We start from the raw sequence: 24879 nt of genomic DNA on the forward strand, positions 1-24879 counted from the left end.
TTTGGGTCAATTTTCCACTATATTAATATTGTACTAGTTCCTATAATATTAATTCTATTAAGAGAAAGCCTTGGGTATAAAGCTTAGGGAGAGATCCTTCACTTGGATCTTGGTTCTTCCATTAAGGGAAAGCTCAAGAACAAAAGAAAAGGAGATTTCTTTTGTGCCCATAAAACCGAAATCACCAATGTAAGAACATGATTTCTCCTCTATTTTATCATTTGTTTGCATGCATAAAATCCATATTTAATTTTATGACAAAATTAAATTAAATCATATATGAATAAGTTTATGTATAAAGATCTACATTTCCTTCAATCGGTATCAAGAGCCACGGTTGTTTGCATGCAAATCGGTTAAAAGTTTTTCCGAGTTATAAGAATAACATATAAAACTTGTAAAATTTGTGTTATTATGAGATATCACGAAATTAATCCATGCATGTTAAAATTTCTGGTCCTAAAATGTTTTAGGATATTTTGGTTAATTTTACGGATTTTTATTGTTCATATTATACAATAATGGCATTTAAATATGATTTTATGAGTAAAAATGTCATTTTCGGTCTAAAATTAGCTATACTTGTTCCATTGATTTTTGGATATGTTGTCACATATATTATTTTGAGATAACCTGTAAATTTTCATAATTTTTGGACTTGTTATGCTCGAAAAATGGATTTTTCATTATTAAATTCAGATTTAAGTGAAAAAATAGGTTAATATGAGTTAAATTTCGAATCTGGTCATAGAAATTTAATATGTTGTCACATGCAATTTTACAAGATGTGTGTAAAATAATTGGCTATAAAGAAGTCTTTTTGCATGATTTATGGATTTTTGAAGAAAAATTGCATAAATAGTGACATTATTAGTGTAAAATTAATAAAAACATAATCTATGACTTAGGAAAAACGTCTAATGTTGCATTTTATTATCTTTTTCAGATCTAAAATTGAAAAGTTAATGAATATAATTTTTCCATGTTTTATGATTATTTTATTAAAAAACCGATAAACCGCAACATTGTTTTTCCGGAAAAATTTCGAAATTTTTAACCTAAGATTTTGAACATTATGAGTGTCATGGTATTTTTCCAGAATGTTCATGAGTTTAAATTTCAAATTTTGAATTTATTTGAAATTTTGTGATTTATTTGAAGTTTATAGCTTATTTTTGTAATATTTGGTCCATTTATGAACAATTTTATTAATATGGGTTAATTATGGTCAAATTATTAGTAAAGACTAAATTTTGAGTCCTAAGAGGTTAGGGTAATTAACTTATGCATAAATATGAATTTATGTATTTTTGTGATTATAAAATGTTGAAATCACGCAAATCCGTAAAAACCGAGTAATATACGATATTGGCTAATTAAAGGCGATTTAGCATAAAATTGAGCATGTTCATACATATTATAATGCTTCATTTTTCTTTATGATTGTCATAATTTTAATTTATGTAATTTTGAATTATGTAATTTTACTTAGTATGGCCTTAGATTTTAATTGGTATTTCCCGAAATGTATGGGAATATCGATTCGGTTGTAATTTTGTTGTGATCTCGTATCACCGTTTTGTAATTTAATAGATTTATTTTATTATAGTTACAAATGTATAATAGGAAATTATGTAATTTATTATGTAATTTTATTCATTCCGGAGTTCCCAAAGACGGATTTCTTCAAGAATGGCGATACATAAAGACGGTGTTACCTCGAGATACGTGCCACAACCGAAGTTCAAGGGACCAATGGAGTTGGTTTCCGAATTTGTAATAGTTAAATAGTTTTTCTATTTTAGGAAAGGCCATACTAGGATTTATTTATTTTTATGCTTGCATTTTATTTTATGTCACATGCATCGCTAAATCGCCATAACTAAAACATGCATCATCATCTTTTTATCGAGTTTATCGACCGTGTCAATTAGAATTATCGTAGTTCACCGCTTTAGTTCACTTAAAACGTGATAGATAATAAATTGACATGACCTCTCGCTAAAACAATCAATTGAGACATAGCCTTACCAAATAGTAGAAACCATGAAAACCTATTTCGCGAGGGAGTGCACTCGGCCCTACCGGGGTACAAACCTTGTTACGTAGGGGAAGTGGGTGAAGAATGTTAATCCACCGAATTCGTGTTGATAAGGGATGAATCGGCCCTACCGTGCCCAAGTTGATATGGATTTGGATCATGGACACATTTATTCGAAATTTGGATTGAACTCAACAAAAGTTTTTGATAAGGGATGTATCGGCCCCTCCGTGCCCTTGTCGAATGTGTTTTGGGCTAAAGATAATTGTTAATGTAATATTATCGACCAAGAGTTCTAAAAGTAGAATCGATTAAACGTTAATCCACCGAGTTATATTGATAAAGGATGAATCGGCCCTACGTGCCTCAGTCGATATAAATTTGGGTCTTGGAATCATTTATCTAGTTGGGTAGAGGTCACTAGAAAAATGCATAAAACTTGTTTAAATCATACATTTTTACGAGTATTATTAAAACGACATTTGTTTTACTCCTTATATTTTGTTTTGTAGACCACTTCTTTTTCATAACAAATGGCAACACCAACACCAACTCCTAACGCCACACCTCTCGCTAGTTCGTCATGGCTCCGATCCTTTATGGATCGATGTAAACTTGAAAAAATGGGTCAAATTTCTCCGATTGGGATGCCCAACCCAAATTAGCCGCCGAAGGTGACGACAAGCTTCGCTACCTTACCGAGGCCTCTCCACCCGAACCCTCCACTAGGTCCACCGCGCGGCCACTAGGGAAGCATATGAGGCTTACCAAAAGGAGTCCGCCGCAATGAAAAATGTCTTGATATTTGCGATGGAGGCGGACCTCCAAAGGAGAGCCTTTAAAATGGGCAATGCTAATGAGATTTACTCCAAACTTGTGACCATGTTTTCACAAACTCCGCGGATCGTCCAATATGAGGCGCCGCGGCATTCTTTGATCTCGACTTCAAAGAGGGCCAAAAGGTTAGCCCTCATGTGCTCAAACTATTGGAGCTTGTCGAGACCTTGAAAATTCAAAAGGTTGAAATCCCCAAAGAACTCATCGTAGATAGGATTCTACACTCCTTGTCCAAAGTCAAGGCATATGTGCAATTCCGGGTGAATTTTAACATGCAAGACAAGGATGTGTCTCTCGAAGAATTGCATAAGTTACTTGTGCAAGCCGAGAGGGACATGGGGTTAAATGTGAACCCACCAAAGGATGTGCTTAACATAAGCACTAAGAGTAAGGGGAAATTCAAGAAGAATGGGAGAAAGGGCAAGAAGCAAGCTCCCACATTCACCAAAGCTAAGACTTGTGAAGCTAGCACCTCAAAGATCAAGAAGGGTCCTCTTGATAAATGCCATTATTGTAATGGTATGGGACATTGGAAAAGAAATTGTTCCAAATACCTTGGTGATATTAAGGCTGGAAAGATTACTCCAGTAGGTAAATGACTATCCTTCTTTTATGTTTCTAATTCAACTATGGTATTATGATGCAAAGTTGTGATAATGTATCTCCCTTTTTATTGTAAATAGGGCCTCCACCAAGCAAAGACAAGGGAAAAGAAAAGCAAGCATGAGAAACCATGGAGAAGCTATGGATAGCTTTTGTGGAACTTTGCTTTTCATTGTCTTATTTTAAATTATGTTTTGGATTTTTAGAACTTTAAGTTTCCGTGTTCGACATGGAAAGGTATTTTGGATAATGGTTTGTATTTTGGATGATGGTGACTTGGTTTGCAACCCAAGTCACCCGTTTTATCATTTATCCTTTTATGTTCTAAAATTCATCTTTAAATGCTTGCACTTTGAAACATAAGATTATTCACTTAAAGTGATCTAATAGACAAATATAATGACGGGTTTCACTATATGTCCACATGCTTAAGGCTTGTGTATGATCATTTATAAAGCGATTTTGAGTCTATGAACTCTCTTAAAGGTATGTCAATCACCAAGTACACATATGAAATCAATAACTATTAGTCTATCTATGAGATAGTTCTCCTTATACTTCAACATCATTAATTTGTGTCTCATATGCTATCTTTGAATCTATAGTGTATTTATTCTAAAGATAGAGTGGGAGAAAAATGAGGACACAACACACAAGGCAAGATAAAATTGTGTACTTGTGTATATGAAGATCTACGCAAGAGAGAATGATTTGAATGAAGGTATATCTATTTACATAGTATGCCGAATAGATAAGATCTATGGTCTCAAGTTAGTTCTATATGACTAAGGAGACCAAGTGAAGTAATCATAAGAGTATATTCTCAAGATAACTACACGAGGAGACCAAAAGAAAGTTTTGGAAGAAAAATGACTAATGTAAAGTCTTAACAAGTTTTTGACTAAGTTTATGAAAATTTTGACCAATAGTTTCAAACTTGAGATTTACTTAAGAGCCTAAATGAATTATAGTAACATCCTAGTAATAAGCGACATTTATGACTAGAGGTTACAAGATTTGATATACCGATATCCTCAATTGCTAAAAGTTAAACCATGCAAAAGTCATTACTTAACCTCATTATGATATGAATTGGTTAAACCTCCTTCTAAAAGGGTATTTTGAAGGATGTGTATTAAATATTATTATTTTATTTAAACAAATGACATTGCACCGAATCATTATGACTTGATCAAGTTAGAGATTGAAATCTCTTTCCACAAGGTTTAGATAAGACCTCTTCAAAATAGGAATTTTGAAAGGATATGATAGGAACATATAAGGCTTCATCTAAATGACTTTGCAAAGCAACATACATTTTGTTTTCGATTAAGTAATAAATTTCGAAACATCATGGAATTTAGTGGGAGCTATTTCGATTAAGTAATAAATTTCGAAACACATGGAATTAAGTGGGAGTTTAGAAATTATCATGTGAAGACATGGAATTTAGTGGGAGCTATCATCCTTGAATGTATAAAACTCATTACTCATTAAGGAATGACGAGCTAATATCTTCTTCACAAAAAGGTATTTGAGTTTTCAATTCGGATGAACATGGGTGTGATGAATCCAATTACATTGAGAGGTATTGGATTTGTATTAAGATATACTCATTGTATCAACATACACATAGGTTATTCATATGAATGAAAATGGGATTACCATTAGCAGTCATGGTAGTTCATTGAAACTAAGAACGGTTGGTCTCATGATTATTAGCTACTAATGTTTCCGCCATTAGAATAATCATGCACATGTCCAATTATGAATCATATGCATCAGAGCATGATGATCATTGGTAAGCCATAATAGAAACGTCATGAATTCTCGAGTAGAATCCGATGAGCGATTTCGGTGTTTGTCAGAATGCTCTTATATGTGTCAAGAGGTTGCGCATATTAATGAAAATCCGAGCACATGTGAGGATTTATGAGAATCCTTGACCTTTCAAGCTAGAAGGAGAAATAAGAAGTTTTTGGAAAGGTACTTAATTGAATAAGAAGTTACTCAATACTAATCCTTCCTAACTATGCTAGGACTTGTGAGAAGTGCTAGGCCAATCGTCTTGGCAGATTGTTGCAAGACTCTACAAAACATATACCTAGTGCATTGTGTGTGGATGGGGTACTTGATCAGTACAAGTTATATCATTCATCAATTCAGTTGTTATGTGATAGTCGATAAGAAAGTTCTTTCAAGTTAAAGAACCGAAACCAAGGTCGGGAACCTTGATGTGTACTTGGTAAGATTCATGTTATGAGAGAGAACATGAATGTAAAGGAGATTGCAAGTGTAAGAAGTTTGAACACATGGACACATGGGATGTTAAACTTCTATTACAATCAATAAGTGTTTACACTGACGATATACATCACAAGGTTGTAATATGATATTGACTACCCGAGTGTGATGTCGACATTTGTCGTTTGAGTTATTATTAACTCACCTTGTACATTGTTATATCCAAACGGGTTGTGGAGACAATTGAACTCCGTTAAAGTGAACATGGATTAACATTGTATTTGCCCATAGTTACTTGTATGAGGTGACGTCTCGAAGTGACTAGAGTGTGATGCGATTGATGGCAAGTTCAAGTGCCATAGAGTCATGTGAGATGACTAGTCGATCACATAGGCAGACTGTTAGGAACATTTTGTCGGGCCTTATGACCGCTTATAGAGTTCGGCAAATTTATATAGCCTGGTCGTGGCGAGAGCTACTATAGTATTCAAATGAGTCGATTCTTTTGACTAAAGACTATTCACCTAAGATGGCACAGTTTCAGATTAACTTTGATTTGTGTTACTACGACCTTCGTAAATGGGGTCAAATGGGCATATTTTGGGTTATGATGGCTGTGGCTAGTCGAAGGGAATGAGTGCGATAGGAATTGTCCACCCCTAGTCAGGGTTATAACAATATCTCAGGGCCACTCGAGGAGTAATGAACTGGAAATGCGTGGCCACGCTCGGAAAGTATCTATGATAGATAAGTCCGGTCAATCAGTTATTCTCCAGATCGAGGAAACCACTCTCGATATGATCACTTGCAAGTACGACCTGAAAGACACCTTGCATTGAGTGGGAGATAGTAATAGGACAAGAGAATTGGTGAGCACACTTGTCGCGGACAAGTGGGAGATTGTTGGAATATGTGTCCTCCGACAATAATGCGATCACGACAGTTGATCATGATGATCACATGTTTAAATCTCATTATAAAGAATACAATTGGGAAGTAATATTGTTATTCTGTCAATGGTCAACATATATCGGTAATGATTGGTGACTAGAGTTTGACATTATCGTCGTGCGACGGTGGTGATCGATTGACCCCCTAGGTCATACCTATAGGGCAACACTCTTAATTAATTATTTAATTAATCGTATAATGTTACGAGTTAATTAAATTACTTGAAAATTGACGGACGATTTTGAAAGTAAAATTTACGTATCAAATGAGATACTGATCCGAGTAATCGAATTGTATCATTACTCGGATGAAATTATTGTTTATAGAAACAATTAAATTGAATGAATTATTATAAATACAAACTGTTGTGATTTATAAACGATAAAATATTTTGGTACAAGTAATTATGAATTACTAAGTCGATTTTTGTATATGGCGTATTTTTATTAATACGTTGATTTTTAATATGTTAAAAATTACATAACAAATTTATGTTACGTATGACATGTGACATATTGACAATTGACAAAAATAATATGGATTCCATATTATCAAGTGTGCCGAAAATTAGAGGAGTTTTTAAGCTAATTATATGTTGATTATAATTAGTGGAGGGCATGATGATTACCCTAGTCTCTAGCCATGCAACCCTATTGTTTATTGTGAAGAACAATTTTTGCATGCATTGGCTCCCCTTTGCCTCTCTCCCACCCGGTTTTCTAGAGGGATAAACCAATTGGTTTTTCCTCTTCTTTTTACCTTATACTCAAATTGTAATTGAGATATTATTCATTCTTTTTCATCATCCAAAATTTAGAATTCTAGAGAGATAAAAAGCTCTTTTTTTCTTCCTCCAATATACCGAAATATTTAAGTGTTTATAATATTTTGGGTCAATTTTCCACTATATTAATATTGTACTAGTTCCTATAATATTAATTCTATTAAGAGAAAGCCTTGGGTATAAAGCTTAGGGAGAGATCCTACACTTGGATCTTGGTTCTTCCATTAAGGGAAAGCTCAAGAACAAAAGAAAAGGAGATTTCTTTTGTGCCCATAAAACCGAAATCACCAATGTAAGAACATGATTTCTCCTCTATTTTATCATTTGTTTGCATGCATAAAATCCATATTTAATTTTATGACAAAATTAAATTAAATCATATATGAATAAGTTTATGTATAAAGATCTACATTTCCTTCAGTGGGTGTGTGCCACTTGTGTTGAGTGAGCTTTGAAGAAAAGACAAAGTTTTGAAAATGTGTATCCTAGTCAACTATAGTGTAGTTGTAGGAGTGGACTCGAAGTGAGGTTTTGAAATGGGCTTGGGTCCGAAATTTGACTCGACAGACGGACAGAGTTTTGACTGGGTTTTGCGCTAATCAATGGCCTTTTCGAAATTTTTATTTAAAAAAGATTTTGATTTTACAAAAATCGTCAAGGTTTCGTTTATAAATGGTGATCACGTAAGGTACAAACATTTATACAAGCATTATAACGGGATGTTGAGTGCATTTAAAAAGGTTTTGGCTTAAAGGGTGGGTTGCCATACCGAACAATCAAACCCGAAGTCTGTGGAGAGGCTCATACCAAACAAGAGTAAGGCCGATTCCTAATCCATTTCCTCAAGTAGTGAAGGTCCTTGATACAAACAAGAGTAAGCATCATGGTATGGATGACGTCAATCGCTATCCATCCTTAGGCCCAAATAAGAATTAGGACCGTTTAGACGGGACGATTGGTCGAGTGGCCTGGGTTGGGTTGGGCCTAGGAAGGCCGAATAAAACGATCTAGGAAGGCCGAGTTATGAAAACCGACAATTGTCTTGTACAAACTATTCCCTAACCTTGTTCAAGTTTCACCCTTTTGGCTACAAGTAAGTGTATTATCCCCAGCGGAGTCGCCAAACTGTGGACAATGGGCCCACGGGGGCGCTTGGGAGGAGAACAAGCGTTTGCATTTTGTGGAGTCGCCACGAATTTATTGTGGAAAATTGGAAACCGTTCGAATACCTCGTGCCATGTCAAGACACAAAGTAGAGACATGAACACCAAGCAATCGTTACCCTTAGCATTCTATGTCTAGAATGACTCTCGTGGATGCTAATGAACACGGATGTTCACAGATATCTGGAGTAAGGGGTGAGGGTACGTATTAGGAAGCTCTTTTGATCGAACACCTAATCCCGCCCGCCTCGATAGCGGCCTCTACTAATGATTAGGGACATCATCTATACTCGATATATCGTCGATTATATGCATGCAATGCAACATCCAAGTTTTAATCCTAGCATGTGAAAATTAGACTAAGTCGGTTAACACGTAATTTAGCATACAATTAATGTCGAAGTAGGATTTAGGGTTCAATTACATGTGGAGGCATACAAATGATACAAGGAACAATGCTAAATACAATAAACAAAATTACAATAATAAAAATTACAATAATTACATTGGATTCATTGATTTATATCGAAAATACCTTTAAAACGGATAATTTGAGAAAAAGAATAAAAGAAAGAATTAACGAACAGAACAGTAGGCGACAAAACGATTAATAGTCAATTATACGTAAGCTAATTAAACTAGGTCAAGGCAGAACGGAAGTTCAGAGGCAGAAATCAACCTGGAGCAGACGCGGCAGATCGCGCCCTTTGGAAGAGGCGCGGCGATTCTTTGCGTCTGTTCCAAGGGTGAGTTCTGGCTGTGTAGCCGGAACTGCAAATCGTTAATGTTAATTGATGATTTTAAGGATTGATTATGATGTTAACTCGGATGGAAGTGATTATCAGGTTATTTACATGTGATTGATGGTCATAAAAGCAATAAAACATGGATGAGACGGATACAAACGAATTATTTACATGAATGAAAGATTGATTAATGACATGGGTGAACAAAATAGGTTAAACATGACGAATTAATGACAAATTAATGACGAATATGACAATAGACAGATGAAAATATATCAAAGGTCGAATTCCAGAAACTCAATATGAGAAAATCGAGTCTCTACAACCCGGATTGATTTTAATGACGAAAACCTGCAAATATTGGATTATAAGGGATTTAAGTCGGATTTAACGATGAATTATACGTGTTAATGATAAATGATATACATGTGAGACGATTATGATTGTATATCAAGGAATTAGCAAAAACAAACGAAGCAAATAAAACGAACGAATTACAGAGGACGAAGGAAGAAGAAAGGAAGCAGGAACTGTGGCAGCCTCACGAAGAGGCGCAGCAGCACTGCGCTCCTTCAAGAGGCGGCTGATTCTTGCTGCGTCCTTTCTCGACGGTTATCTTCTGGTAATCCGAAAAAAGGGTTTTAAACGAGGTTTTATAAATCGGTTTTAAGAGATGTTTTCGACATAAACCTTACATTAGTGATACAAAAAGGTAAATAACAATAAATAAAAGAGAGATTGACACCCTCAGACTTACATGTTTGACGAAACGAGATGAACTAAGTTTACGATTAGTGATGCTCGACTCGAATGTAGACAAAAGTGCCCTCGTAAGAGGAAAACGAACAGATTAATTAAGTTGATTAGTTGTGGAGTTGGTCAAATTGGTCGGTCATGCAAACGAGGCTGGTACTCAGAAGGATCCGAGCTTACGTGGTCGAATGTTCAAGCACGTAGACGCCAAAAAGTAAGAACAAAGGTCTAGAATGCAAAGGGAGAAGAGAAGGGTGGACACTCGCGTGAGAAATATGAGGAGCGAAGGCTCCTATTTATACTAATCACGTGAAGGAATAGGGTTTTCGGAGAGACTTTGGAAGTGAATCTCGGAAAGATATGAAAAAGATACGAAAAATACGCATAAAAGGACCTGGGAAGAGGCGCAGCAGTCACTGCGTCTCTTGGAGTAGGCGTAGCACCTGCTGCGTCTGTTCCCAAGTGGTTTCCTCCTGCGGAAGAAAGATTTCCGTGTTTAAATTATGGAATAATGGATTAATTTGGTTTTTCCTTAATATCTTGTATGAATATTACGGGAAATTGTTTACCAAAGATTAAAGATTGTGAAATATTTATAAAATATGGAATAGAAATATCCGGAACATTCCAGAACATTCTGACTCGGGATTTGCGGTTATCGAAAATGAAGACGGTTTTAGGCCCGGACTCCAAATGTACTCTAATTACTGTCAAAACGACCGTATCGGCGCGTAGATGACAACTAAGAGGTAGACATTAGTGTTTGAGCAATCACTTGACGATAAACTTACGAACTGTCACAAATCGTTCCGCGTACCAAACATGCGGCCCAATCATCACCGGGTGGTTTGCGGGAGGTGCAGAAATGAGGTATCTACAAGAAGGAGTTGTACATATAAATAATTTAAAATTAGAGTGATGTAAATTTTTATTTTTTGTTTAACCAATTGTAGTTTTAAAAATTAAAATATCAATGTTTAATGTTAAGTATGTTATTATTTGCCTTTAATATTTACAAATTCTTTATTATTTCATAAACGGCGTAAAATTAGAATTATGTGATGTTTATTTGTTACTTAAAATAATCTAAGAATAAACGTAGAAATTTAAAATTTAGTATGAATTTTGATTTTTAATTGTTTTTTTTTTTAATTTATCTAGAAATTAAAAAGGCCAAACTTTAATGTTTGTTATGCTAATTTATTTTTTATGTAAATATTTTTTAATTTATGTATCATTTTAAATGGATCATTATACGAACATGAATTACCTTCTTAATTAAACATGTCATACTAAATGGAGGATTGGTGACGAGGAATTTTGGTAATGCAAGGTGGCATTTAGTAATGCGAGGTGGCATTGTCTACGTGGCCTTTAAGGTTTACCCTTTTAATAATATTTATAGATAAATAAATAAATAAATGATACTATCTTCTACTCTGTATAAGGTCATGTTCTTTTGTACTGAAATTATCTGAACTTAATAAATAGAGTAGTGAGCTGAAATAATAATAAAAAGAGTATAATAATAATAATAATAATAATAACAACAACAACAACAACAACAACAACAACAACAACAACAACAACAACAACAACAACAACAACAACAACAACAACAACAACAACAACAACAACAACAACAACAACAATAAATATTATAATAATAATAATAAGAAGAATAATCTAATAAGATATATAAAAAATAAAATAGTAATATAATAATAATAACAATAATAATAATAATAATAACATATTAATAATATAAATGATAACATTCTTAATAATAATATAATAATAATATAAATATAAATATAAATATTATAAATATTATAAATAATAATAATAATAATAGATCTATTATAATAATTTATTAATATAATAATATTAATAATAATAATAATAATAATAATAATAATAATAAATTTTTTATTAATATTATTACTAATAATGAATATACTAATAAAGTAATAAATATTATATAACAATATAATAATATAATAATAATAATAATAATAATAATTTATCTAATATAATAATTTATTAATATAATAATATTAAATATAATAATAAATATCAGTACTACTAATATTGCCATTGATCATAATAATATAATAGTAAAGAAATATATTAAATATAATAATATACAAAATAATAATAAATATAATAGTAATATAATATATAGTAAAAAAAAATATTAATATAATAATAATAACAATGGTAGATAAATTAATATAATAATAATGATAAAAATAAGAATATAAAATAAAAATAGTAATATTAATATTGAAATAAAGTGAAATAAAATAGTAATATAATAATAATGATAACAATAAGAATATGTCACAAGGGCTAAGACAAGAACATCCTCCATTAATGTCTTCCTCTTCCTTTTTAAAGAGGATGCAAAGAGGATGTTGTCATATTTAGGGGCGGACCCACATACACCGTTTTCCATATTGTGTCTCACGTAAAATATGAAAATTTACGAGAAAATAAAAAAATTGCTACACCATAAAATATGTATTAATTTATCATTAATTGACATTATGTCTCACCTAATCATTATTCCCCACTATAATCTCATTTCAATCACAATTCCCATAGTATATTACCATTAATAACGCCCTATGTATATCTCATTTAAATCTTTGTTATCTTATTAATTGTTTTTTTACTCCAAAATTTTCAAGGAAAAAAAGTGATAAATAACATGTAGAAATTTTATTGAAACTGATCAAAGGGCATATTGTTCATACTAGAAGAGCTTCACACAAGCAAGTTGCGTCGTACCCGAGTGGTGTCCCATTCTAGCGTGTCAGAGACGAATCCCGTGTCGATAAGGAATATTGTCGTAGCTCCCAATCTAACATTTGCAAGTTCTTAACCTACATTTTTTTTCCTATTTTTCTGTTTTCTTTGGCAACATCTTTTAATATATCCGTGATTATGTTATTTTCTTTTTACACACGATATAGCCAAGTCTAAACTTTATGAACGAAGGAATTCCAACAAGGCTAGGGATGAACGGTGTGGAAGAAGTCATGGGTCTAGGTTCACTTTCTGGCGATGAGAGGGCATCATTGGAAAATCTTCTTCCGTGCTCAAGCAATCAATCAACAAAGGCACTGAGTTCGTGAAGATCGCTTGAAGTTGTGATACAGTTTAGTTTAGTTTTATTTTTGCATGTGACTGTTCTACTATTTTGTATTTACCAGAACGGTAACAGTGAGATGATGTTGTGTGCTGCTTCGGCTCGGCAATGCCGGAGATCTCACTAGAAGTGGATTAAGCACTGATTTTGTTGAGTTTTTTTTTTATTGTAATATGCGTCAGATATGTATGTATTTTATCTAAGAATCTGGTTGGAATTGAAAAGGTAAATATGGCGCAAATAGAGGACAACATGATGGAAAACCGACTAAGATGGTTTGGTCATGTGAGAAGGAGACCTATGGACGCACCAATTAGGAGTCTGGAGACTTGGAGAACAGAAAAGGTCCCTAGAGGTAGAGGAAGATCTAGACAGACATGGTTGGGAGTGATAGAGCACGATATGAGATTTCTGGGGCTTGCGGAGAATATGGTTATGGAGAGGACACAATGGAGGGAAATGATACATGTGGATTTTTTTGTATTTGATGGTCTTTTTGACATATTTAGTGTTTTTATTTAATTTAAAAAAAATTAATTATTTGTTCTCTCCTTTATTACACTTTTTTTACCAACCACTTTCTTATATATTTTACTTGGTTTACTTTTAGGGCATTCCGGATCCTTAATTCTATTTCGGTTTTCAAAATCGTTTTAATCTTTTCTCTCGATTTAAATTTTAAGTTTTTATAAAAGAAATCTAGAGTTCGATTTTAAAACCTGTTTAGTTTACCTTGACTTTGCATTACATTTTCGCTCTCCCTTTTGTTTTTCATTCTCCTTTTTCTATTCGCATTTTGAGGTGTACGTTCACACATGGACGGTTCTAAAGGATGATTCATGTCAGCCGACCCCAAATTATTTTGGGATTAAGGCTCTGATGATGATGTTATTGTAATCTGGTTGGAATTGTTTCCACTGAATTTGAACAATCACGAGTGAGGAAAGTTCAAGGGCAATAGAAACATTGCAAGTATATCCTCCTAGAGATATACCTTTGCTCGTCATGATCTCTTTGTTTATCCTTGTCTCTTGAAACAGCTATCCCTTTGAACAAGCAGCTATATTCATTCAGCTTAGCCTTTTTGGCTCTTCAACTTAATAAGCTTTAAATTCTTGTTATCGGGAGGCCTCCACTCTCTCCCATCTCCTTTAAGATTAATGATGATAGCATTTGATGTTATTAATCCTTCAAGAGAAGGAGAATTCTCATAGTTTTAATGATGGAATGGCTTAGAAATGGGGAACTGTAGATGCCAAATCTTCACAAGTCCATTCATAGCCTCATCCTTATGTTCCTCTACCAATTACTCTTTGAATGACACGTTGGCCTCTTTGAAAAGGTCTTCAACCCCATCTCCAATAATCATAGGTTCCATGGTAGGTGTCATGAGGTCTTCATAGTCAGAGGGAGAGAAGCATTCTCCTCTCCATAAGTGCAAACCTCAAACCTTTCAAGAATGGGCTCCTTTTTTTAGAGAGAAAAAGGAGATGAGACGTACTTGGTTCAAGACATCTCAAGATTGCACAATTGCCAAAATTGGCACAATTTTATATATTTGCATCTTAACTAGAAAACTAAATCATGTCACAAGCTAGGTTACATTAAAGGCATTATACATAACAAAAATCAGTAATCAAATTACACCGAACCCTACAATCGGTCTCCCATATCAATTTCCTTTTAAAAAAGAATGCAAATAATTTAACTGTCAAAAGATAGTTTTCCTACTTGAACTGTTGATTAACCACTCACATTAAGCTTAAAGATGAGGTGATTCGACAAAGACATAAACAGTCGATCTAAAAGCGTCGTATATCTTTGGGAGGCTTGAAATTGAGAGGGTGAGTTTCAGGAGTAGCCGTCTCATCCTCTTTCCACATTTTTATAGTCTTGTCAGCTTCACATGTCACCAGCCTTGTGCCGGTGATGTCATAAGAAAGCGCGTATATGCCAGCCTCGCTGTCCAGTGAACCTGCACCCGACATTATAGTTAGTATTGTACTCTTGTGTAAAACCATTGTAACCAAATTATTAACTACATGGTATATTATTCCATAAGAAATAAGTAAGAAAAGATCGCATGAAACAGGACCACTGTACGAATACTTTCAGGGTTTCATACAAGTTTTTGTACCCCACAATTGTATACAAGCATTATCGGCTTTGAAAAAGAACTACAAACACGAGACTGGAAATGAAGAATATATATGCACCTGGCTGCACGATGGTCTGGGCTTGCTGAAAATTGTGACCGCTTTTCCAATCCCAGAACCACATACTTCCATTGTCGCCTGTTTGGCGCAACAAAATAATAATTAATCACACGTCAGCAAAATAGTGTAGTCTAAAACATTTGAATATTTATCTAGCACGCACAAATTCTCAAGTCTATGACTCTGTCACACAGCCAAAATGTCAAGAGTAACAAAGGGAAGAACAGAGAACTTAACAATGACACGATACATGGATTACGTAGATATGCCAAAGGAGCATCCAATTTACCCAATACACTTTTCGACAGAGCAGAGAAAATTTGCAAATCAAGTAAGAGAAATTAATCTTTCAAGAAATAAAAGGTGATGTAACAATCATAATCAGAAATAAACCTGCAGTAGCCAACACTCCATCCTCATTGACAGCCATTGCATTGATTATCGTCTTTTGCTGAGACCTGTAGAACACAAGCAAGACCTAAATTAGATTATTAAGTTAAAAGTGAATGGGAGACACAAAGTAGACAGCAGTACATATACACCATGGAAACAGAGCCAAATGAATTTACAAGAATCAAGAAATATAGCAAATGTTCCTTAAACTAGTTCGATGACAATTTCACCAAAAAATTGTCTACAAAAATTGAAGGAAGCCTCTAAAAATATTTTCTCCAAAGACATTTTCTAAGATTTATAGAAAACCATCAGATGAAAATGAATCTGTAATAATTTGGTCGAAGAAAGAGGCAAAAGGGAGAGTAAGGAGGGTAAAGAGCATGGAAGAATCAAGAGAAGGGCATTCCAAGTTTAAAAAAGGAGGCGTTGGATTTTTTTCTTTTTTCCCCCTCTGGATAAGACAACAAAAATGAAGAATATCAATCAGAAAATGCCCAAACTCAAATAAAAAAGAACCGGAGCGAGGTGAATTTAGACATTGTAGGGAATCTCTGAAACCTTCAAGACTAAAAGTCCAACATAAAACTCTTTGTTAAGGGAACTTACAGCATGTTATGCATAAACTCTCCCTTAGGCAGGGAGAACTTTTTGATGTTGTCAGCAGAAGCAGACGCGAACATATTCCTGTAATATCAACAGCAGAGCACAGCAAGAGTTATGCGACAATTGTGAAATAAAATTACACGGTCAACATGTAAGAGCCCAATTTTTTGTAGAGTGCCAATGTATGGAGGTTTAAATTGTGATCAGACTAATATTTGATATGTCAGATGATGACAAAGGGCAACAATAATTAACAAAAAGACAAATTGGAAAAGGGAAAAAAAGTCTGTTACACACTGTTTTGGATGCAACGCCAAAGCTCGAACGGATTTTTTATGATGAGTTAGGGTTGTCATTGTCCTTCCTCTGTGTCTCAGGTCCCAGAACTTGATGGTTGAATCGTGTGAGCCCGTCACAACTTGAGGATCCTGGTGCGGGAAACACATAGTAAGACTAATGAAAATCATAATAATAACCTACAGTAATATAATACAGAGATGATGTTCACACAGTGATCATTGATGAATGATGTAATATGTCTACATGTAAGCAAAAAAAAACCATTGAAGTGGCGTTAATGAAACTATGCCAGCTGCCTACCCATACCAAAAAGACTACACTCCATATATTAATCCTAAATGGATTTAAACTCTCGGAAACAGTTATCACCAAGTGAACCACAAGACTCAAATTACTGCACAGATCAAGATTAATTTCTCTGCTGACGTCCCAAGTGTAACACGAAAATAACAAACAAGAGACATTATGCCAATATGCCTACTTTTATTACCCCACTTTCGACCCGTTTTACACAATTATTCAGCCCCACTTTGTCACTATCTATTCCAGCAATTTACCCATATTTAGGCTTCGATTTTGGTTTTTGTTTTGGTTTTGTAAATAATATACTTCTCAACCCCATTTCTTAGTTTTATGCCGTATTTTACTCTAGAATTAATAGAGCGCTTTAGGGTTTTAGGGTTTACGAGTGAAGCATTTGGGTAATGTAATCAACAAAAAAGTTCTTTCATTTTTAATGGTCTATCTCTTCTAGTTTTGGTATTCCTCTTCTCTCTCTGGTTCTCTCTTTTATTGTGTCTCTAGTATCTATTTATTGTTAGATTGCTTTAGTTTACAATTTGAGGGTTGATTGTTATTAATTGTTGTTGGTAGTTGTAAGATATGTTCATGATTGTCATTTAGTGCATTTTTATTCTCCAAGTTTCAATCTTTAGCAATTAACATGTTAGGGTTTATTACTTTTGTGGGGCTTTGTGTAGCAATTGCCTTGATTATGTTTAGTGAGTACTTTCTATAGTTAGTTAGGGGGAGGGGATTAGGCTATAAGATGAGAGAAATTCTTATGTCCACCGGATGTACCACATCACCATACACCCTAGCCAATAAGAAAATTGGAATAAACAATATTGGCCATAAATAAGTAAGCATAATCTAAATCTAAATAGAATAAAGGAGAAGGCTTGTCATTGGTGAGGGTGTACGGTGAAAAGGGACACCCGGATGACCTACGAATTTTTCATTAGATGAAGTTCCATACGTGGGTTGATTATTACACACTATTTGACTAATTACCCAGGTTTAATCGACTCTTGAGTGACTTTAATTGATTGATTGACCCTAATGGCAACTATGATTGATTAGTAACCGATCACTAACTCGCGAGAGAAATTCAAGGTTGCTAGACACACTTAGGATTGACCCAAGCCTATTTACTTGACACCATGAAAATGGGTTGGGTTACACTAGGTTGAGAGACCGCCAATATTTAACTCCGATTGGACTTTCCTATTGTTTGATTAGGACTCTTGTTAACCTAAAACAACCAAATCGAGGCCTGAATCATTCAAAAAATCTAGCTTAGTACTACAGCCCCGGAGTACATAAAAAATATTAACTTTCCAAATCCCAAATTTGCATCCTTGCCAAATATAATGGCGCAAAACAAAGATTTAAATAAATGGAACATCCACTCCATTAAAATTATACCAGTTCTTTGAAGAACCGGATTCCAAATATTGGTATACTACTCAATCATAATGTAAGACACAACACAGAAGGTAGGGTACAGAAATTAACAATCTAAATCAAAAATAAACACAAGTTTTCTACCATACTGTTCAGACAAAATAACAATCAATCATATTCTCAGAAAGAACCAACATACCGTAGGCCGAGTAAACACAGAGCAGACTGTGTTTTCGTGCCCTGACAGAGCAAAGATTTGTGTTTTGGTACGGATGTCCCAGGCCTGAAATAAGAAGTTTTAGTCTTAGCATAATCATCAGAACAATGTCCAGTATTCAGAGCTTAAGAAGTAAGTAGACGGAACTTACCCGGCAAACAGAATCACGTCCTCCGGTGAAAAATATGTCAAGAGTTGGATGAAGAGCCAGGCAGTATACTCCACTAAGATGTCCATGATAAGAACGAATAACCTGGACAGAATTACTCTAATGAGACACCATCGCCTTAAAAATCAAATCACACTACAACAGTACAACCATCCCCATTAAGCTTATAATTGTAGGTATAGATGTTATATGTTCAGCTTAGGCTAGACTGGCGAACAATTGACAAAAACACGCCAACCTTCCCTGTTGGGTTTAACCCAGACAAAATACAACCATAGACATAATTAGTTAAACTCTCATAGTCTCATATAATAGAGCATCTTTCGCAGTCTCGACAACTTAAGCAAATCCCATCCGAAATGAAGTAATACAAATGCTTACACTAAACATACTAAGAAAAGGTGAGAAAATAGGAATCATAGTAATTGATCATCTACAGGCATTTGTCGTCAAACAAATTGACATGTCCTACACTCCTACCACCCTGAATTCAGAAGACAAGGGGATACACTGATTTTTTTTTAGCTGCATCAATTTACTGCACCATATTTCTAATGTTGGCTAATTTTGCCAAAAACCAAATTGCGAATTAACATGCATAAGCACAACTGCACAAGGTAGGCCAGTAAAGCAGAGTCATAAACCTGGTAACTAAGTAATGATCATATCAACCATTCAGTCTCAAAAAGAGTACCATGTAAATAGTGCAGGAATAATTATGGACATAAGACTGCTATGGACATAATGCTTAATGACACTCAACACAGCAAATAAAAGGGCTCAAAGTCCCACCATGTCCAATAACAATTAGAAAAATATGCTAACCTTATTTTGCTCAAGGTCCCAGCATTTAACCATTTTATCATCACCAGCAGAAAACATGTAGGTATGCCTCTGGCTAACAGCAAGGCCTGTAAAAAATAATAATTGAATACGACAATTTGAGAAAAGGAATATTCAACTATGAGAACACCAACTATAAGTCTATAACTAACCTCGTACTTGTTCAATATGACCTGTGAGTGTAAGTTTTAACTGTCCACTCGCTACATCCCATATCTGAAAAAGAAAACGAATTTTGTTGTCAAAAGACAATCCAGGATTTGATAACATAACTTCCTCTCTTTTTTTTAGCTACCATTAATTTAAAAAGGTGTGCCTTAGGAAAGGCACTACCTACTACCCACAGCGCCTCAGCACCTTTTGCAAAAAGCGGTGTTGGCAAGGCACAAACCTACACAATTTCTGGAAAAAAAATCTGGTTCTTTAAAGGGTTCCCTTTGTCCCACTATCCCTTACAAGCTTCTAGTGTAACTGTAATCACTACTATCACGAAAGAGACCAGAAACCATCTAATGTTCTATAAATAATGTGATACCTTGATTGTACGATCTGCCGAACCAGAGCAAAACCAAGTGTTACTTGGATCAAAAGCAAGTGCTCTCACCCATCCCAAATGGCCGCTTATTACCTGAACATATTAAAAACAGATGTAGTGGTCATGCAAAGGCATACTACGTGGAAGATATTCTATAAGGAAAACTATGTCAACTTAACCATATATTATCTGATTAAAGTTGATTTAGATGCGAATGTTATAAAACCGTATCCTACCCATATCGGCAAGATTGGAACCAGGGTATACGGTTTCTAATACGGTATTTGAAGAAAAAAAAAAAAACTCAGCACAAGAAAAAAAAAAAAAAAAAAAACTCACAATTAAATAATTTGAGCATAATCATTTTGCCTTTATATTATCAACTATCTAAAATTTGATTATTTGAACATGTAACACATTATTCAGTCTTAGTTTCGACATATAATGTCCCCTTGTTGGCTTTTAATCTCGCTAATTACAAATAATATCGCCTCAAATACGGTCGGTTGTGATCTTCAGAATCTTTACAAAATTATTGCAGTTCATTGTTGCGACCATAACTTAATACCATGTCACTTAAAATTTTTTAGCACTAGTAAAATTATGTTCTACTGAATTTGAGTTAGTAGTTTACTAACTTTTGCAAGGAGTAAGCATGTTATTATCAGTTTACCCGCTTTATCGCGCAAAACTTGAATAGTGAACACCCAAAATCCGTATCCACAAATACGAAAATTGTGGATGTACGAACCCAGATATACGGTTGAACCGTACTAGCAAATTTGTAATTTTAAAACCGTATATCCAATATGGTTTTCAAAACATATAGGGTTGCTACTTGCCCGCCCCTAAGAAAGTAATATTACTCACTCTATAGGTCTTCCATGGACGATGCCAGTCAGGTCTTGGCCATCTACTCGAAACCCTCTCCATAAGCGCAGATGTTGAAAAGCTTGATATGGCACACAGGAAGAGAAAAAACTGGTAAGCTAGAAAATTGAAGTTAAATTCACGCATGTTGAGCAATGACTATGATACTGAAGCATTACTCAACGAGTAAGAAAACTTGAAATTCATGAAAGTCAGTTAATAGAAAAAACAAAAACAACAGGTAGACATTACTTGATCAAGTACCAGTCAAGAATGAATAAATATCAGAAGGTAGGATGACAAGACAGATCACAAATCCTAAAGACAGTGTAAATTGACAACATAATATCAGAGCAAAGTAGTCAGCTATTGCCCAGTGCTACACTCTCCAACTTCATGTAAACCAGTAACCAAAAGCAAGCTCCCATGTAACAGTAAGTTCAGCAACTAGAAAACAAGTTCAGCTATGTAAGAAGTGCACTCGATTATCTACATCCATTTTTCTGTTTTCTTTCCACTTTCCTTCTGGCAAGTTTATATATTTTTCTTCCCAATTCTCGTTTTTTTTTTTTTTGCTACAATTTTGATGGTTTATACCAAAGTGCCCTAATAAATACACTATGATAACAAAAAGTACCCTTACGGCCTTACCTAATAACCCTACACAACATACACCACCAGACACTCAACAAAGCCCATCCCAGTGTCAATAAACCTCCCGTCCCAATGTCAACAAACCCCAACCCTAACAATCACCGCCCAACATGCTACCTCTGTCTTTCTCTGTTTCTCACCTCTCCGACCACACCACTGCCTCCACCTCACCTCTCCAACCACCACTAACGGGCGGCTTCAACTTCAATTTCCTACCACTGCTGCAGGCGGCTTCCACTTCAACTTCCGACCACTGGTGTTCAGCGAGGGTTGACGTGTTTGTAGTGGTAGATAAAGCGAGGTGGTTGGCAGGGTCGGATCTACATGCCACTCCCAGCGCTTCTTGCCCTAGCCCGTTTTATGTCAGCAGATGGTGGGTGTAGATGTGAGAGTACAAGTCCAGTATCAATGGTGGTGCATCGTAGATCATGGATGGTCGTGGGTTGCTGTGGTGGTGGTGGTGGTGGTGGTGGTGGTGGTGGACTTGTGGGGCTATCGGAGGTGGCAGTTCAGATGGTTGTGGGGTAAGTGTGAGAGTAGGATTGGAAGTAAGATAAGAGGAGTGTGTGGCGAGGGTAAAGAGAGTCATTTGGTCATCATTTTACCAACTTTCTTAAAAAGTCAAGAGGAAACAACTGGGAGGAAATTAAAAAAAAAAACGGAAGGAGTACAAAATAAGAAATTCATCAAACACATGCAGGAGAAGCCGAAAAGGTGTGGCAAACGGTGGATCATGCCAGTAAACATTAAAAATAGAAACAAAAGAGAGGGAAAGCACAACTTACCGATCTGTAGAGCCAGGAGCAGAAATAACCGCACTGCTTTTGGCAGGACCAAAATCATTCCTGAAACAGTCATATTGCCATGCATAAGCCAAAACAGGAACTCATTGCATATTACTTCACGAACAGCAAGCATGATTGTTTTCACCTCTTCCTATTCCTTTCCTGTTTATTTTGTTTTATACTCAAAGCCTTGATACCTCAATTAGAGCATTTCAAAACCAATTTGCTTTGGTGGTACCTGGGGGCTGAGGTTATTGGCGGGATAAGAGATTGGTGTGATAATGGATAAAGCCATGATGAAGGTATGAAGCTATGAAAATGGAGGTAAGCTGTAGGTGGAAGGGAAACTGTCAAACGATGTAGTTGGTGGTAAAATAAAAAGGCGCTAAATGGGAAATAAGCTTATAAGGTTCTTTACGTGATATGCACTTATTTTGTTAAATTTTGTTGTTTACTCTTCTAGTTCTGTCCGGTCAGATAACTTTCCCTCAATGGTATACAAAAAGTATGTCAGCTTCGTAGACAAGATAGAGTAATCACCCTTCTCATTATGTCGTCAACCACTAAAACTAGGATATAATGTGAAACCTCGAAACCAAGATTCAAGACATGCGACAATTGGAAAGCAACAACCAATGACAAATGATCATAAAATCTCAAACTTGAGCCTACTTTTGCATATTAGAATATAAAACAACACATTTTAGTCATAGTAACACATCCCTTGATTATTTGATTTGCATAATGAGTAATTAGTGCATGTACTTACAATCTAGGCTCTTTTACGGGAGCGGCCACCAAAGCATTGTGAATGCCTCCTCTCTGTGCATCTTCTGGGGCTAAATGACAGGCCAGAAGCAAAATAATGAAATCAAATCCCCATTAACCAAAAAGTAATAATGCACATATACAACATATCTAGAATATCAAACCTGGAAGGGCAAGAGTGTCAGAAGGAGCAGACGACGAGCTCGTTTGATCTTGCTTACTAGCTTGGGGCTTAATAGACATTGGTTCAATACCCCCATATTCCAATTTCATCTTCAGAAGTTGCAAAAATGAAACAAATAATCAAATTCAATTGTAACCAAGAGTAGCTAAAATCACAGAATTTCAAATATTCTCTCTAAACTACTAACCTTGTGACTCAATCGTATCTTTTTGCTGCAACGTCAACAAATGCATCCACACACACAAAAACAATTAAAAATTAGGGTCTGGCATTCTTATATCACAATACACCGACTAAGAGTCAAGTTGATTGGTATATGAGCAGACAAACAACTGGATAAATTTTAATTTTATTGGCCAGAAGAAAAAGTTCCTCCCTTCGTCTCAATCCTTTGTTTACCTTAGATTAAAATACTCCATTGATACTGGGATGCGGGGACGGCTTGTTAAAACAAATAAAACCGCAAAAAAAAGGAAAAAAAATTAGGGTTTACCGAAAAAATATACCTGAGTGCATCAGGAGGAGGAAAGGTGCCATGAAGAGGGGAAAAACAATCGAGCGAACGTTTGAGCGATTTGTAGCTTAGTTTCTTAAGGGATTGCGGCTCGACTACCTCCATCAATACTGTCAATTAATTAAGGGTAAAGACTATAATTAGAAAGCAAGTATACTGAAATAAGCTGGGAGGGATGTGGGCAATAAAATTTTCCAATTTGATGAAAAGGGTAGTTGTCGATTCGACTTTATATTTATATTTATATTGTTGGGAGGTTGAAGATTGTGAAGAAGCAACAAAGCCAAGAGAAAGATTGAAGCTTCCGTAATGTTTAGTGTCGTCCGGGTGAATGGGATTGTCACTAACTAATCAATCAATATATACATGAATCAATGGTTGTGTGTCCAGGAATCAATCAACTATATTAGCATTAAACAGCCTAAGAATTAAGTACTCCGTAATTAATTAATTGAAACGAAACCCTAACAATTAAAATTAAACTTACAATCCAAGTGGGAGGTGGAGGGGGCGAATTCAACGCTGATGTGGCTGCCGCGACGGCGAGTACACTGGTGCCTGTTCGAGAATTCGAGGTGGCCCGGCTAGGGTATGATTCTGGCTCTCCAATTTGGGGAGGAATTTGGGTGCCAAGACTGAAGAGAGGTGTTACAAACTTGCACAATATGTACTAGTGCAAGACCGACAAACCGTAGTACAACTTAACTAATTTAACCGGTTTAATTCGTTTTTGTTAATATGGGCTACTGTAGACCTCCTGCATTACATGCACGATATTTATAGATTTTTAATTTTTATTATATTATTTATAAATTCTAAATTGATAATTCATTATTTTTGTAACGTTTCTCATTATTTTATTT

At 35.1% G+C, this 24879-nt stretch overlaps 1 protein-coding gene across 1 annotated transcript; it reads right to left on the reverse strand.

Moving 5' to 3' along the window:
• Window positions 1-14798: 14798 nt before the first annotated feature.
• Window positions 14799-24754, reverse strand: LOC141657452 (protein pleiotropic regulatory locus 1). The gene is made up of 17 exons (XM_074464701.1): window positions 24504-24754; window positions 24009-24126; window positions 23690-23714; window positions 23483-23591; window positions 23320-23389; window positions 22551-22610; window positions 21112-21193; window positions 20242-20334; window positions 19859-19922; window positions 19689-19774; window positions 18846-18947; window positions 18677-18760; window positions 16789-16919; window positions 16495-16572; window positions 15886-15950; window positions 15493-15570; window positions 14799-15251 (listed from the first exon to the last, which is right to left on the reverse strand). Exons 2-17 carry the CDS (start codon window positions 24119-24121, stop codon window positions 15079-15081), a joined length of 1413 nt encoding a protein of 470 aa, XP_074320802.1. The 5' UTR covers window positions 24122-24126; window positions 24504-24754; the 3' UTR covers window positions 14799-15078.
• Window positions 24755-24879: the final 125 nt, after the last annotated feature.

Source organism: Silene latifolia, chromosome 5 (assembly GCF_048544455.1).
Source record: "Silene latifolia isolate original U9 population chromosome 5, ASM4854445v1, whole genome shotgun sequence".
Lineage (NCBI taxonomy): Eukaryota > Viridiplantae > Streptophyta > Magnoliopsida > Caryophyllales > Caryophyllaceae > Silene > Silene latifolia.